This window comes from Perna viridis, chromosome 5 (genome assembly GCF_037379345.1).
Source record: "Perna viridis isolate PV_CMFRI_1.1 ecotype Kerala chromosome 5, ASM3737934v1, whole genome shotgun sequence".
NCBI lineage: Eukaryota > Metazoa > Mollusca > Bivalvia > Mytilida > Mytilidae > Perna > Perna viridis.
This window is the reverse complement of record NC_142449.1, coordinates 16,647,280-16,665,959: the sequence shown is the minus strand read 5'-3', so window position 1 is coordinate 16,665,959 and position 18,680 is coordinate 16,647,280. Positions and strand designations below refer to the sequence as shown.

Below are 18,680 nucleotides of genomic sequence, written 5' to 3'. Positions count from 1 at the left end.
ACAGGAAGTTTAAAGCGTGTTAAAACTTCACTGAGACGGGTACAAACATTTATATAAAAGAAATAACACTTACAAACGTAAAACTTATGTTTTATCAATATCAGCCGAAAACTATTTTACGTGTAGTGTTTTTACATGAAATATACTTCTTATATGAACATTTACACATTTATATATGATTTCGTAGCTTTACCTTGTAAAGTTTAATATCAAACTTTTGTCGTTCAATTGCTTTTTTCTTCAATGTTTTTTTTACATATACAGTGTTTGCTCAAATGAATCGAAGTATACCGACGCACTTTATTTTTTGAGAGAAAAAATAAAACATAAAGCTATAAATATAAATCATTCTGAATGATTTGTTGACAGTATTTAGTGTTCTACTATTTCTAAGTAGGGTTGTAATACACTAACAAATCGCTAAGATTATATTTCTGAACGAATAATTATTCAGTAAGTTATCTTTTATTTACGATATCTGTACAATTAGTTAGTTATTAAAGCATCCATGCACACGACACTACATAATGAATATAATGGAAAAGGACACAATTTTAAGTGTTTTAAATAATGAAACTAACTTACTTTGTCATCTTTTTCTATTACAGCTTCCGAAAGATCTATTCCAGACAAGATATCACTTTTGGTAGACAGACGACGTACATAACCTAAAGATGCGTCCATCACGATTACCAATAGTTAAACATTATATTTTTGTTTCTATGATATTAGTTCGACGGTCATGCATCAATTGTATGACGTATGACATATATTTCTAGGTTTGTCTTAAGGCCGTTAAGCTTTTACAACGTGTAAAACGTGTAATATTTTATGGGGGTTTGCCCTGAAAAATTCGGTGTACCATCTTAATACAAATTTTAGCAGACTAAAAAGATTTTTTATTTGAAATACTTGATAGAGTATCATAAAAAGCAGTGTCCGGTGTAGCTTATTTTTTCTTGGTAGTTGCGGGAACCTGAGAGTGACAGCTTCCCTTGACTTTACTAATCAATAGAATGCTATCATCGTAACATAAGTAATATTTTTAATAAATTATAAACTAATGTGTTGATATACTGGAGAATATATAACACAATACCCAACGTCCAAGCGTCTTTTCATAACTTAAGATTGCATCGTCTGATATTCACTGAATTGACAAAAAAAAAAGAAATTTCAGTTAGTCTTTAGTAGATAATAGTGTTAAGCTTTAATAGTACCAGAAGGATGACATACGACTTTCTTCATAGATGATTTTTTTTAATTGTTTTTATATTTTTGAATGGCAAATAATAATAATAAATAAAATAAATGATAAATAAATATTCATAATCGTTTTCATGGTAATCAGTGGATTATTTCAAGATTCAGAATGACACATAATAAACAAAAGTCAATTCCAAGCAGTGACACAAACAATTATAGATTTTTCTTCTTTTGAAAATTAAAACACTGATGCCGTATTTTGTTATAGTACTTTAAACAACAACATCAATTAAGAAAGAGCTCTGCATCTGTCATTCCTTACAGCAGAATCTGGGTAAGTTCCTGTCAAATACTCCTTGAATATGTGGGGAAAAAATGAAAATCATGCGTAAATATAGAAATGGGATACGTTATATTAAATAATATTCACTGAGGAGGTGGAAAACTTCCATAACAATTTTTGTCCTCAACAAACCCCCTAGATGTTATCCAGGAGCATTCATTATAATGCCGGTCTCAAATGCATTATGCTGAATATAACGCTTTATTTTTGTATAACTTATTATGGCAATAATTCTGCTGTGCAAACAGAGTCCGTTCAATTCAAGAATAATAAAATGCATACAGCTATTACAAATTTCAGACACCATCTGTTTAAAGAGTAATCAAGGGAACCAAGGTTATAGCGGTAATCAAAAGAATGTAATCCAGGGACAAAGACCAGGCATGGAAAACACACATACACAACAAAGAACATAGAGTAACTAAAATGATACATACAAAGTAACGAAAGCAAATGAGCAACTCGGACTCCACTAAGGACTGGGAGCATGGACCAAGTGCACCAATATGGTAACCGTCCTCTGGAAATGATACTTCTTCAATTCAATTTAATTTAAATAATTTATTTATCCATACGTTTTACATCAAATATAGGTACAAAGACAGAATAGATATAACATGGTAGACATGAAATATAAGCCAAATATAATGTAGATAAAAAAGTAATATCACTAACCATCAAGTGCTTAAAAATAAAAAGTATATTGTATATATAATTTATAAAACAAAGATATTTAGAAGTCACGCATATCTTATGAATCAGTTTCAAAATCAAAATATTATAGATTTATCAATTTTCATTTACATATAATCAATCTCTAAAAGAGGACATCCCAGCGACTAAACATTTAAGAAGTATATCATTAGGATAGGCTCAGCACCTTTATATTATATACTAAAGGTCTACTTTTATTTATAACAATTTTGATCTTTGTCCTTCTGCTCAAAATATAAAAGAGTAATCAAGGGAACCAAGGTTATAGGGTAATCAAAAGAATGTAATCCAGGGACAAAGACCAGACATGGAAAACAGACATACACAACAAAGAACATAAAGTAACTAAAATTATACATACAAAGTAACAAAAGTAAATGAGCAACTCGGACTCCACTAAAAACAATACGCTTTGTAAATGACGACTATCTAAGATCGGACAATAATAAAAGATTATTATGTCTGGCTTAAGAGAGCTATGCATAAGATGCTTTTAAAGATCAAGTAAAAAAACATAATCTACAATTCACAAATTAATTTTTGCATCGACCAAATGGGTCTATGAATGAGTGGTTTCACTATCACTACATCAATCACAAGCGGATTCGTCATTCAACCCGAATACCATATATACTAAACACAGCTAAAACATAAATTCTCAGAAGGAAAAAATGTAAGGATGTATCTACAGAATAAATACTTAAAAGTTTTGTTAAACAATAAATAGATGGCCAATTACACCGAGAAGTGCCCACACGTCTAAATAACAGATATTCGATGACTACTCTTCACAGCATGTTTTGTGATGGTTAAAAATAAAAGATTCTGTGTTCGTAGTTTTGTTGGAGTCTGTCAAAATTCAAAATAGGAAAAAACGACTTTCTAAAAATATTCTGCCCTTCGACTGTTGCTTTGGGAGAACAAATGACTAAATGGAAAGGTCAATGCAATATAGCATTATTTATCGTCTGACATGTCCTTGGTACATGGACAAATACAAAGGAGGAGAGAAACCATAACAAATAAGATTAAACATATACTATATTTACGAAGGTTGGAATGATCTGATACAACGCCCAAGGACTTCTGCAGCCCATATGCGCTTTAATTATGGATCCCTTTTCTTTAAATTACTAGTATAAAATATTAAAAATTCATTGATATAAACCTGAAATTTGGTGTTAAACTTGATATATAACTCCGTTTTAGTTACATGTGACTTTATCTTTATTAATAAAGTGGTGGTTGACTAAAATTATTAAAGTCTCCGAAAATTTAATGTATTGAATACTGTTGTAGAGACAAATAACACGTATTCATAATATCACTAATTGGTTGAATACTTTAAATTATCTTTAAGTCAAAGGGAATGCAAAATGTTATACAGTATATGAAATATAGAAGTTCTATTCTAAAGTTGACCCGATATAAGCAGTTTATGCACGTGATTGCTAGTAAAACGAAACATAATAAGATATGGCAGCTTTATATCATTGCCGTTCTATGCTAAGTTCGGAGACTTTGATCTGCACCTGCATTTATCTTTGCTGAATGTAGGAAACACAGGGATAAATTTCATAAATGCAAGTTTATCAAAGTATCTTGTTAAACACGGAATTTCATAGACTTCAACATTTTCTTCAGATTGTTGAACATACTCTGATGATAGATTTTCAGTTAGAGACCATGTTGCTATACCCCGTTCCAGTTTGGTACCTAAAATATCAGAACAAAGAGTTAACCTTAAAACAATTTTGAATTACATTTTCAGCTAGCGTTATCAATGTGCAATATTTACTTTTAAAATATTTCTCCAGTTGCTTATGCTATTTTTTTCAAAAGACGGGAGAAAATTTCTTTGTACATTTCAAAAGTGATAAATTTATCAGTAAAGCAGAGTTCATAAAATCACATTGATCATGCATATTCGTCAAAATTGTCATCACTAAATAAAAAAAAACAGTACTTGATATCATTTCAGTACCTTTAGATTTGTTAATTGTGATGCTTCTTTATTAAGCTTTCATAAAAAACTGTCATAAAGATATAAATCTAGATATTTCATAATACCTTTAACTGTATTGTCCAAAATGAAGGCAGTAAGTCCACCAAATAGAGATGGATTAGTGAGAGCCATAATAAGGAATTTGTCAAAATCTTTATTTCCTGAAATCCAATGAACATTACAGAATAAAAACCTATTAGATGTGGTTATGTTAAATGATCAATACCGTTAATCCCTCCTTACTAGAGAGGATTGTCCTTCTTATAAATGAGCAGTTTTGTATAATTTAAAAAAAATGATAAAATGATTTCCATGGAAGTTGTTTGCAATTAGGCATCTTAAAGTTCAAGATAGAAGCCAGTCACAAGCGTAATATTTTGATGCATTATATTCAAACAATATACCATAATCTTATCATCATTTCATTACAAGTCTTGTGTCCTTTAAATCTTCCATAATTATTTCTACAACAATAAAATGTCATATTCGGTAGTACATAAAATACCTGTATCTATTGCCTCAAAGTTTGTTGTCACCCATTTAGGGACCATAAGTCCTGTAATCAATGCAACACCAACGACAGCTAAATTTCTAGGAGAATTCATATCGACAAATTGTAAATAAGACAGCACAATCCCTAAAAATACTCCGAAACTTATAATAGATGCACCTCCTAAAACTGGATACGGGATAGTAACAAAAACTGCTCCCATTTTACCAATGACCGCGCATAACACCAACTGTACTCCTAACATCTGCAAAACTCGCCTACTGGCAACCTGAAACACAATTAAGGGAATTTGAAAGAAATTAGGAGATTTTTCTTTCTTTAACCTTATAAAAAATCATGTGCATTAAAATTCCATATGGAAATAAGTAATAAAATTTGAATCAAGTCAAGGGATTTTTTACTGTGCGAATACCAATTTTGTCTTCAACCTTAGGATAAACCAAATCAAAAGTATCTAGTACATAAAGAGTACGTAAAACCAAGGTTATAGCGATAATCAGAAGAATGTTATCCAGGGACAGAGACCAGACATGGAAAACAGACATACACAACAAAGAACATAAAGTAACTAAAATCATACATACAAAATAACAAAAGCAAATGAGCAACTCGGACTCCACTATAAAATCCAGAGACTCTTTTTATTGAAGGAAATACATTGGACAAATTACGGGTATAAATACGGGTTTCAGACTTTTATCTCCAATTTAGAATCAGACCTTGACATTTGACGAATAAACGAAGATGACACTAGCTCTTCACAAGAACTGTGAAATAAATAAATTAACTCAATATCCATTGAAGGAGTGCTTTAAATAATTTTACGCGCCGATGCGTACGAATTCGTACGAATAATTTCTCAAATTAGTTGGTGGGTGATACATGTTTTGTAAATCAGGGGTGTTTTAAGTATGGCCGTTCTTACTCCTGTCATCCCAATCAATCCAATATTGTTACTATATGTTGTTGTTGCATGTGCTGCTCCAAAAAATCCAGCTATCATAGACCATAAACCTTCTATCATAATTCCTCTGTTAATGGCGGTTAATGGCGGTGGTGGCAGGTGGGATATTCTTGCACATGCAAAGTAATCAGCCATGGATTCAGTTATTGATAAAAGTGTGGCAATAAAAAACGCAATGAATATTCCACCACTAAAACCAGGGCTTCCAAACTGTCCTGCAATTTTAAACATCTTTATGAAATCCATGTTTTAGATATAATTACAATTATATGTTTCAGATCTTTGTTTATTTTTTCCTTCATTTTCTGCATTCATCTGTATAATAAATGTTCCATTGACGTTGATTCTGACAGTTCCAAAATCGTGTCGTGAAATTTTCAATTTTTAAGGAAGGGTTCTGTACTTGACGACTTTATCCCATGATTAAATCAGGTTATCTTTTTATCAAACGTGACCAGTACAATGTCATCAGACGTACTCTGTCATTATAAAATTAATACACTCCACCATTTATTAAATTAAAAACGTGACCAATTGTTTTTTTATTAATCTTATCAATTATCAAAATTCCTATGGTTAACTTGACACCAGAATTAATTGTCCATCTTAATATAGTTTTACTATGTTTTTTGTGAGACATTTTGTTAGCAGACTTTATTTCTGATGCCGTTTTCGCATTGTCAGTTACGTTTTACATTATGACATGATTTTAGGTGTAAACAAAGACATTTTCAAATATGGATACACCTTGTACTCTAAGATTTAGTTACAAGACAATCAAATAAATGCTGCGTCGTACACTTAATTTAAATTACCAAAAACATCAATAGCATGTTCCAGACAATTTTAATTCATAGTTAATGGATTAGGGTTGACTAACATGCATTCTCTTTGTGATGTTTTGCAAAACTTATATAAAAAAGCGCACTTGTATACAACACTTTGTCTAGGAAATAAAAACAATTGGGGATACAACATAATTGCAATTCAAAAATAATATTGTACATCAGCTTTTGCAATGTAGTCAATTGACCACAATGAAATTCGTTTGTTATATCGATGGAGATTTCCTTCATGCAATTTAAGACAAAAAATCTGCTTTGTAACGCCAGTTTTGAGCGTTGCGATTACAACGTATCTACATTTATAACAATTTCTTCCGAACAAAGATTTTATACTTACCAGGATAAGGCATGGTAAACCACGGTGTTCTTTCAACGGCATCGTTACCATAGTCTGTTCGTGTTTTGTATTGTTTACTGGTACGATCATCCGTCAGTACTCCAGCGTAGGTAAGAATACCACAAACACCCCAGCCGATTAATATAGCAAACATGATCTGTTTGAAAACATGTAAAACATAGGCATACAGAACAAAGTTTCGTAACTGTCTGTATGTCGACATGAATGGTAGTATGTAATGAGTAGTTGCGTATGGAACTGATGGTTTAAATCAAAGTATGTTTCATATACCCTTTGTTAGTCTGGTACTGTCTTGGTCTTATCTGTCCCTGTATTTGTAATTTACAAATGTTGAAATAACTGGTTGGTTGTATTCTGTAGTGTTAACCTACGACAAAGGCTGGAAAGCTATCTAATGCTGAAGGCTAGCCTGTACCTCTTTAATTAATATATTCATCTTATCATACAGGGGTCGTTGTCTTCATGAGTTTACCCTCATGCATTTTCATTGAAATTTTACTGTTTGATTCTGATCAATATAAAATCTAGCGATTGTACTGCATTTCCTTTGACTGCAGAGGGGATTTCATATTTAGTAATCCATTCATATTAAGCACTGGTGTTTAGATTTTATTTAAAAGTATATATCGATGTAAGGACCAAAACAAAACATCTAATAATAAATAAGACTAACGTGTTCACTATAAATAGTTTTAACTTGGTATCAGGTAAGAGATGATTCAAAATTATATAATAACTAATACATAATTTTAACTACAAGTAAAAAATTACTAGTAAAGGAAATAGTTTCATGAGCATTATAATCAAGTTAATAGCGGTTTGACATATTTCTTGACAATCTTTATTGCACAAAGAGTGTTTCCAAAATAAAAAAGAAATGGTTTGCCTTTTCTTTTCTACTACCCAAAAAAAACAAGATCCACTATCTAAACATTAAATCATTCACACTGGAGACATTGATAAAAAAAAACGAATAATATTTTACAAGATGTTTTAGAGTCGCAACTTACAGATAAAACTTGATGGAGTGGATATCGTATGACATGGCATCCTTTCTCACGAGTGTAAGCAGGCAATGGCATCTTCCACCCATTCAAATACACCATAAGGATTAAAGACAAGATAGATGTTCTGCAAAAAAAAGAAAAAAGATATTGCGTCGTTGAGTTTTTTTTTAAAAGCTTCATCCAAAAATCCTCATTACCTTTTTCTACTAATTAAGTTACTTGTATACCTACCCTACCGCTACACCCCAGTTTGGTTCACAGAAGCTGTTCATGACGCCGTATAATTCAAATCCTATCAACAGAAGAGTAGGAACAACAGTCAGTGGACCAACAATCTTCAGCAACACTCCTACGAAACCAGTCAGTCCTATCAGCATGTGTATTATCCCTGCTAAAATTAAGCTGCCTTGCATCTAAAATAAGAAAATTTGACATAATATTCAAATAAAATCTATCATTTTTCATAAATGAACAAAAGGAAAATTCAATCACAGCTTTCTTCATAGTTACTCAGTTTGTGATATTGACATTTACATCTTAAAGTTTAAATGATATTTTTGTTAAATTGAAGTCCACTCCTTTTTAAGATTTAAACAACGGGTCATTAAAAAAAGAAAAGTAATTGAATCGTTTGTACAGACTAGTGAACTGTTCTTACAGTTTAGTAAACTTGCTATATTTTAAACGTTTTGAGAATTGATTTTTAATGATAGTGTTGGGAAAAATCAATCCCTTTTACATAATTGCACACCTTTAAAAGCTGGATCTGCAAAATGTACCACCAAACCTCTTTCAAAACTTTTAACTTTTATACTTACAACTGTCAAAGAGGGTCTGCAGTCCTACCACACACTTGTTACTCCCATAGTGGTATTAATTCAATGTGGATCCTGAAACATTCAAAAGATCTTTTGGAGACAATCAGTTCAAGACTATTATCTGAATATAATAGCATTAAAACCTATGATTTTTCAACACTGTATACTTCTATTCCCCATACTCAGTTAAAATCCCGACTTAAAAACATTATACATCGTTGTTTTTCCAAAAAAGATGGTACACCTAGATACAAATATATATAGTTCTTGGTAGAGATTCCTCATGCTTTGTAAGAAATAATTCCAAATCATCTTCAAAATATACAGAGGAAGATGTTTACAAAATGCTGGAATTTTTAATCGACAACATATTCCAACTCGTACCGCTGTGACATCTATGGCAACACCGCCTGCACTAAGTCCTGCGCCCTTAGACAGCTGCAGGAGGAATCACCTGGCCAGCGAAAGCTATATTTTTATATAGCCTAGCTGGCCGAGTGGTCTAGGGCGCTGGACTTAGTACAGGCGGTGTTGCCATAGATGTCACAGTGGTACGAGTTCGAGTCCCGCGGAGGGAACGACAAAAATTTGCTTCGCAAATTTGACAGTTCTAACATCGTTGGGAATTTTTCAGATCCTTCTATAAGTTTACGTTATCTTCCCTGCATCAATTTGATCCGATGGAGCAGTGTAGAGAATAGAGTCGTCACATTCTGAGACGTTATATATATATATATATATATATATATATATACATGCGGATTTAGGGGGAAGGGGAGTCACAACACCTTACGGTCGAATATGTTGGTTGATTAATTGAGCACTTTTTCCCCTTTCTGTAGTTTACTACTTCTAAAGTAGCATTCAGGCCATCAAGTTCTTTAGTACTTCATATTCCTGACAATAGGATTCATAGACAAATATAAAGCCATAACTAGTCATTGATAAGAGAAATCGAGGGAATCAGGACTCAAAAAGAACATAAGCCAGGATAAAAGACTAGATAAAGCAAATAGACACAATAAAGAACACAGAATAACTAAAATAACATGCACATACAAAAAAAGATGACAGGAAAGAAGACGATACGAAACGAGATGTCACCGCATTTGTCGTATAATTTAGCCACAGGTTTCCATTCCAATCATCTCTAAGAATAGGCCACAATATCATGGTGATATTAAAGTTACTAGAATATTTCTAATCTCGTGTGATTGGGGTACATGCGATGCATAAAATCCGGGAATAAAGGATTTTTTTTGCAAACATTACCTCTATAGAGGATACTGAGATCAAAGGATCTGGCGAAACGCCTTTCCTTTTTTAGATAGGTTCAGCATCATCAGCATGAAGGAATACTTCAGTGGGTAGAAGAGCACAATATTGGAATACCAACTGTCTGTTACTACCACATCCACAATACTGGGTAAATATTTTGTCGACAAAAATTTTCAGAATTTTGACAACATCTACGGTGTAGCGGTATTTTGAAGATGATTTTGCATCGTACAAAATATGAAGAATCTGTGCCAAGTACTTATCATTTGTTTCTGGGTATTCCGTCTTTCTTATAGACACAACGAAGTTAAATGCTTTTGAGTCGGGATTTTGTCAGAACATGACGAATAGTAGCATAAAAAGTAAAAAAACATAGATCTTTATGTGCTATATTCCGATAATAATCTAACATTGAGAGTTTAAAGAAGACGTTTTGTATTGTTTAGGATCCAAATTGAATTGTTACTATTATAAGAGTTAAAATGTTGTTGTATGACAGGAGACCCCCTTAGACAGCTGCGAGTCTGGAAACTAAAATCTTGATAGAAGTTAGGTAGTAAATTTTGTATGGGTAGTTGTGAAGTTTTGGTAACCAATACAACGATAGAACGGACGCATGGTTGTCGATTACTAGTATATTTTTTAGAGAGCGTTATAGTAGTATAAATCTTCTTACTGATTGAATTGCTAAAATCTACTTCTCCAATAATGTATATTGGATGCAATACGTCCTGCAGACAAAAATAAATATAATTTTGGGTTTTGTCTGCTGATTTAATAACTAACCGTTCATGTATAGAGTACAATGTTTTGCTACATCGATTTCTTTAAAAGTTAAAACAGTGACACTGACCAGCAGTAGAGAAACATCATACGTTTTAGATTAAAGACCTGACAGCTATTAATCAATATGACAGTTAATCAAGATTTTTTATTTTTTTTCCTTGCTCTGGCATAGTACTCCATAAATGTTAACGATGTCTTAATCCGGTAAGAATGGACAGCTGCGGAAAGTACATGCAGATATCAGCCAGATGGTAGCCTCTATATCTTTGGTGATAAACGGGAGAGGACGAAACGAACGATTCTCTCCTTACTGACCTTAATCATCAATTGGCTTAATGATTCTGTGCTGACCAATATCAACAATAATGACAGATCTATATATAATAGTGACGTAAGCTCTGGGTCTGGAGCGTCAAGACTTACTTTGTGAAAGAAAGAGTTTGGATTGATATGAAGTGTTCTGACCCGCATGAAAAGCTTAAGTACACATTTCTTTCATATATAATCATGTTTTAAGCAGTTCCTAATTGGGGTTGAGCGTTATTGTAAATTGACTAATTGGTTTTTTATTGGTATGCTGAAGCTAGTGGTAGAAAATTTGTTAACTATATATCTCTTTATGATAAATATTTGCAAAAGTATTTCTAGCAGAAACTGAAATTAATATGAAATGTTTAAACTTTTTTAAGATTTACTTAATCAAACAAACGATTCACTAAGCAATATAAACGAATTACGTAATTGAATAGCGGAATAACTGGCATTCTTTTTTATTCATTAATCGTATAATGATTAAAATTATGTGCTACCAAGTTTGTACTCTTTCTGAACGTGCCTAATTTGACATGTACGAACGGCTGTTTTAAATCACACAAACGATTTAGTTTAGATTGTCTACTTTTTAGAATATAACAAATTAATAGGTTGTACAAAACAGGCATACAAGTTATTCTATCTAACGACAAAAAAAATACGTTTTCATATTACCTTTGTTGGCTAAAACTTACTTGTCTAAGTTTGGGCATTGCTACTTTTTCTCTATAACCGACAATGTCCAGTTCATCAGTGGTGATGTTTTCACCTTAAGAAAATGGAGTCAATGTACTGAATATAGATCATACTTAATATTTCTAGTAGATAGGTTTTCCTAATTTTTTTTCGAAGACGACCTTTAATGAACATACTTAAGAATTTTAATCTAAAATATATAGGTCACCGACCTGAATTTCCAAATATTTGAGTCTAAATAAAGGCATTTTATTACATTTTATATGGATTCTGTCGGGAATTTTCACTTTTTCGCATAATATTAAAAAAAAACTGTCAGATAAGATTTCTTATAAATTTATATAAAGAACAACTAACTGACATTTTTTCATATTTAAAAACAAAAAATGGGACGCTTTTTCTTGTAATATTAAAAAACACAAACACTCCTATTTTCATGTCTATCGAACATTTCCCGCCAAGTATCTCTCGTATTACAGTTCATGTCTGTAATTTTAAAAATGTCTATGTAATAAAATCTTATAATTTTTTTTAACAAATTATTTTTACATCATTTTAACGCTAGTAGATAATTGAAAATATATATGCCTGTATGTTTTTGTAAGATGACAGAAAAGAATTCTCCATGTAATAGGTATTATCTACCTTAAAACTAGTTTCTTTATTCAACACAGATATTCCTAAATCAGATTTTTTCTTCAGTTATTTTAAGAAAAGAAAAGATCTCTTTCATAAACTTTATGTCACAGGGCCATAGCTTATGATATATCAAAATTATATTCCATATCCGTTTAGAGAATACAAATAACGTGACGAATTAAGCAAAAAAAAAAAAAACATAAACATAGTGGTGAGCTAAAAGCTTGACATAAGATCGTATAATAATTTCGAAAATTAAATATTACCATCGATGAGAGATTACTCGTGGGTGGAATTCTTGAACAATATATCAAAAAGCAAAATAAATATGATTGGTATTTTTGTATTTTATAGACATTATAGGAGGTAAATCAATGATGATAATACTATCTTTATCAAATATTACTTTAATTCAAACAACAAGGCTATTTGTGTTTATATAGGAATCCGGAGTTTTCTACCTGTTGTTGCATTATATATGGCTTTCTTCCAAACTGGTTCACATTTCATGTCGGGTAAGCCAGCTATTACCAGGAGCGGCACTAGATAGGCAGCAGTAGGTCCTTGAAATACTGGTAGTCTACATAAAAAATCACATGATATCGAAAACATACAGAATGACAGATGAAATTACCCATTCATGATTATGTAAAAGCATTTTAATACTTTAAACTTATTTTTTGTTCATTGCATGAACTAGTTATACAGTTTTAAATTCAGAAAATTATATAATTTGTATGCATTAAACTTGTAAACGTCACAAATTTTAACAAGTGCAAATTGGAAATTCATTGCACGCTGACATTCCATTTCTTTCTATGGGAAATGATATTGCTACACAATAAAAAGCATTATTACCTGACTCCAAAAGTTGTTTGTGATATTGTACACAAGGATGCTAGTAATATTGTCGTGGAGAGTAGTTGTGTTTTCAACTCGTTATCATCCCCAGCACAAACCGCCTGAGCAATGACTATTGCTGACATTACACAGAACGGCAATACCATCAGAGTTTGCTGCAAAAATTGTTTATTAAATTATTCAATTTCAAAGAGTAGAGAAGTTTTTTTGACTGTGTTTACAAATTGAGTTTATTCACACATGATGCATACACCCAATTTAAATAATGTTACGCTTCGTGACTTCATAAAACAAGTTTTTATGGGGGCAAAGAGCAAAGTTAATTATAGATAAAAAAAACCAATTTAGTAGATGTATTCAGATCTTTAAAATGATAAAAAAAACTATTGGATCACTTTGTCATTTCCTAATTCTATAAATATAGAAATATAGAAATAGAACTAGTAAATGTACAAAGAATTGCATTTTCCGATATTATTTGTATATTTTATGTTTATATCTGTATACAAGACGAAATTGCACTTTTAGCTTTTTGGTTTATTTCAACATCTGATCTTTTATTAGAAGATCTTGACAATCTTTGTATAATTCTTCAACTAATACTGTCCCTTCAGTCAATATCAAGGTATAAGCCTGTAACCCAGAAAAATATGACAAAATCCAAGTAATTGTCTATAAACATTAACACATAGCCAATCTGACACACAAATTTGAATTAAGGGGCTAAAATTATACAAACGAGACCTTATAGGTTCTTCCTTGGACAAAGCGGTAGTTAAATAGCAAGTTTGTAGAAATATTGTAAACAAACTGTTGGATTATTCGGTATTTTTGTGTCAAATTTTAATTCAAGTTTAAACTAACAAAATACATATATACATTACATTTATTGCTATATTTGTTAAAAGTACACTTCTCTGTATGAAAGGTTGTACACGTAATTGTAATTGTGCACTCCTTTGTTTGGCATATACTTTTTGATTCCCTTGCATAGTAATTTCGTGTAAACGAAAGATGTGTAACCGGAAAGCATGATTTATTTCAAGTGACCGACCAGTGAAAAATTGATTGGGGCTAAAGAATTAAATCTTCGATCTTTTATTTTTTGAATGACTCTTAACGCAACTTGTTCAATCTTAACACAATTCGATTTTTTATGGTCGCAAAGTTTAACTAGAGTGCATGATTCAGCTCACAAACTAATACGTGGCACAATCGTTCATTGAATTTTAACCTTTCTTCATTTGTTCAACGTGCCAAGGTTTTCCTTTCCTCTTTCGCCTACCCTGGACTATACTTTTTGTGGGTAACTCGGCGGGTATTTCTAAAGGCAGAGGACGCTAACCCTACCGGTGCACCTGTTCCATGCTCCCAGTTTTGGGTGGATCCGAGTTGCTCATTGACTTTTGTTATTCTGTTTGTATCATTTTGGCTATTTAATGCTAGAATCTTGGTTACCTTGATTACTCTTTCACGGTGATAGTTCAAAAATAAACCGAAAGGATTAAAGAATTAATCCTTTAACTAAATAAATGAACTGGCTACCCAAATCCGCAATCTGTCACTTTGTTTTGCTTGAAGTTGACAGAATGCTTGTTAGTTATTTTTTTCTCGTTTGAAATGTTAATCTTTTTTGCTAAACATTGTGTATTATAAAGACCATCACATAGCACATTCTCGACAAAAATGTCGATGTATGAATTTGGCTACAACTGTATGTTGAAATTACTCTGCCCAGTTTCGCATATTCACGAAATTCAAAACTTAAAGTGTATACTGATTTTATATAAAGCAAGTGCACTCCTATTGCCTACATATTTTGTTATACCTGGAAAGCAAATAACACTGTCATATGAAATGGTGGTGAGTCGCTGACTTTATATAAGAGCTTCCAGTCGTCATTTTCTGTTTTCACGTCTTTGGCATGGTTTGCTATGTCTTCGCTCTCCTTTTCACTGATGGTTGTTATAGCAACAGGTGACTCCCGGCTAACAGGAACTAAGGAATGCCTTCTTGATACATTATCAATCACTTTATTTATTCGAATAAACAGGCCCTGTTTTAAAAGAAAATAAAAAAGTTTTTAAAAGTAGGGAGTAAAACAAAAATATTTCTGATGTACATATTTTTTACTCCCCTGCAAAACATTATCGTGATGAAAAATAAACCGAAACTTGCTGATTTTTCTTTTAGTGATAAAGAAAAGAGAATTTAAAACAATGACATAACAATGAAGATATGATATACTGAGACAGAGTATAAATTTCTTGAAATTGGCTTAAGTTGCTGAAAGGGTTATGTACTGAAAAAAATATTAATCCTGTAATACCAGAGACAATTACACCTATTGGACTAGAATTATGACCTTTGAAACCATTTTTGTTTTGACAGGTCACTATTATTGCAAAGTGATCAGTTTTCCGGTAGAAGACAGACAAATCTATGGAGCAAATACCATGTGAATAACCTCGACATAGTGTGACAATTAAAAATTCATCCAGTGTAAACATGCTCATGACTTAAAATTAGCAACATACACTGAACTTTTAGATTTCGATTTACCACTGAATGATGAAATTTTTCGAAAACAAAATTTGTCATGTGCCACCCACTGCCTGATTTTTTCATGGACAGCCCCTTAATTGCATGAGATTTCTTAAACTCTGATTTCCATTTACAACATGCCAACTAAAACTCTGACATAATTCTTCAAATTTATCAATATGAAGTGTAGATGCAATGTTCTTTACACAATTCTTCATTTTTTTTTTCAGGAAGACTATGTGTTTGAGATGTAAGTAATAAAGCACTACAGGTAGCCAGAAGTATTGGACTATACTATAGATTTGATATCTTGACCTTTAACAATAATGTCTACTAATATTGAGGGATAAGACGAGATCAAATAAAAGAGGTTGGTTCATATAATAATGTTGTCCAACATTTATTTCAAGGTTGAACGGTTCAACCTGTACATTCTGCATGTACAAGATCAATAAACTAATCATTCGAATTTTTTTTCTCTTATCTTAATTGCTGTTAAAAAAATTAATGATTGATTTATCTATATCCACTTCATTGTTAATGCAGAAAAAAAATTCTTGTGAACTAACATATTATCTTCTATTACATGTGCGTGACTGTGAAATTATCTTATGAGTCTTATACTCCAATATCTATCTTCATAGTGTCATCCGCAGAAAAAAAAAACATTTTCAATAATTGTTTTAAACTTTAATTTTTTTTTACATGTGCTTGACCATGAAATCATCTTATAAGTCTCGTATTCCTATTTCTATCTACGTTTCCCTACCTAAGAATAGGACTTTCGATAACAAATGAAAAAGGCAATGATCATCAACCCGGTGAGATCAGATATCTTAAATTACATTCAACGTATTGACTATCAGCTTAACTTGATACCTACACGTAGCTCCTCTGACACAAGTCAAAGTGACTAGGTCAAAGGATTCACAATATGGTTCTCTATTACTATTATAAATCACATTTCTATCCTGAGAGTTTACATGCTAATGCCTGGAGAGATAAAATTTATTTTAATCCTCTACCGGAAGTGGATGTGTTTGATATTGACATTTTTTTGCTTCAATTCATAGCTTGTATCAATGTCATGGCTTTGCATTTTGAAAACGCTTTTTCTTCTGAGATTAAGTCTATGCTAAATTAAATAAAATGTTCTTAAAATACGACCTTTATTTGAAAGGTACACGGACATCAATACGTAGGTCCGGCTAAAATGAACAACAAAATTTTCGATTAAACCCATTCTATATATTATTTGGAAGCGTCGTGCTATCGCATTACCTTAGTCTAATTTTGTCAATTTCGGATATGTTTCCACTACTTCAAAGTTATTTACCACATTTGCATTATGATTCCTATGTTTGACACTTAATTATTGTTACAAGTGTTTCACCGGATACTGCCGCTGGCGGAGCACGACATGCTTACCCTTCCAGAGCACCTGGTGTCACTTCCTGTTTTTATGGGTGTTCATATTGCCAATGGTTTAGCTATCGTGTTTCGTTTTGTTTCTCTTATCTTTAGTTTTTATTTGGTTCGCTATATTGCGTATGTAGATATACTAAATACAAAATTACCTATCATGTAAATATTGCAAATTTCGATATGCAATTTATTGCAAATAATAATCAAAACATTTAACCATGAAAATACCTCGTCTTCTTTCGTCGTTTCAAGAGCTAGAAGGCATGATGAACTACATTCCTCTTCAAGACAAACATCACAGACTTTATCTGACGACGCCATATGCTTTTCATGGACTATTTGAATTGATTAGAAACCCACGACACTTGTATGTTGTCCGAACAAGTTTAATCGCTACAAATAAATGTTAAAGTTGTATGCAATCTTTGTCAAGATAACTGTCCTTATATAATCCTCTTAATACCACCAACAAAACAAAGATCGGATTCGGAGCATTATTTTACATCCGTAATAAGAAGTGCATTTACATTAATGGATGAATTTATCTATCGGATATTGAACAAGAGGCTCCCAGGAGCCTGAATCGCCCACCTGGTTAAAGTTTGCCTTTCAAAGGCGGTAAATTTAACAAGAAGTTGTCCAACAATTTTGACTCAAGAAGTCTTTGGCAGGGCTTATCATAAAGATCATTTCAACAATTGAAAGTTTCTTTTAATCTATCATAGTTTTCAAGATATTGACTGAAAACTGTTCAGAAAAAAAAGTCATTTTTTTCCCTTTCAAGGCCAATAACTCTTACAAGGAGTAATCTGACAACTTTTGTCCTTGGAGACTTTTGTAGTCCTAATAATAAGGATCATTTCAGCTATTGAAAGAATTTGGCTAAACTTTACGGTTTTGGAGATATATGCGAAAAACTACTGTCTGACCCCTATGTTCTATTGTAAGTAACGGCGGCCATGTTTTTTGATGGATCAAAAACTCCCTACATCAGTTCTATGCAAGACACCCCAAGAAACATTCATACCAAGTTTGATTTCAATTGGTTAAGTAGTGTCAGATGAGAAGATTTTTGAAAGAAATAACATTAAAAATAGCAAAAATCGTTGAAAAAGGGCAATAACTCAAACATGGCTTAACGGACTAAAAACCAGAGATAGATCTCATCATGCTGAACACTTTTACCCTGTCAGAATTTAGATAAACCTAACGCTTTTGTCTACTGTCTGACCCCTATCTTCTATTTTTAGTAACGGCGGCCATGTTTTTCGACGAATCAAAAATCCCTACATCAGTTCTATGCAGGATACCCCAAGAAACATTTATACTAAGTTTGGTTCTAATCAATCAAGTAGTTTCAGAGGAGAA

The 18,680-nt window shown here is 32.1% G+C and overlaps 1 protein-coding gene across 2 annotated transcripts in view; it reads right to left on the bottom strand.

Annotated features, from left to right (window-relative positions):
• Nucleotides 1-2,100: 2,100 nt before the first annotated feature.
• The window catches only part of LOC148616274 (solute carrier family 23 member 1-like), a 51,269-nt gene continuing 34,689 nt past the window's right edge, over nt 2,101-18,680 (bottom strand). The window contains exons 2-13 of one of the 2 annotated variants that reach the window (XM_088583153.1): nt 17,541-17,705; nt 15,172-15,399; nt 13,341-13,498; nt 12,944-13,062; nt 11,843-11,916; nt 8,185-8,366; nt 7,957-8,077; nt 6,926-7,082; nt 5,705-5,958; nt 4,774-5,047; nt 4,334-4,429; nt 2,101-3,979 (exon numbers count right to left, since the gene is read on the bottom strand). In XM_088583153.1, coding sequence (XP_088439279.1) covers nt 3,765-3,979; nt 4,334-4,429; nt 4,774-5,047; nt 5,705-5,958; nt 6,926-7,082; nt 7,957-8,077; nt 8,185-8,366; nt 11,843-11,916; nt 12,944-13,062; nt 13,341-13,498; nt 15,172-15,399; nt 17,541-17,633 — 1,971 coding nt within the window. In that variant the 5' untranslated portion in view covers nt 17,634-17,705 and the 3' untranslated portion in view covers nt 2,101-3,764. The remainder of the gene's footprint in view (nt 3,980-4,333; nt 4,430-4,773; nt 5,048-5,704; nt 5,959-6,925; nt 7,083-7,956; nt 8,078-8,184; nt 8,367-11,842; nt 11,917-12,943; nt 13,063-13,340; nt 13,499-15,171; nt 15,400-17,540; nt 17,706-18,680) is intronic. The other variant, XM_088583154.1, reaches the window with a different exon arrangement.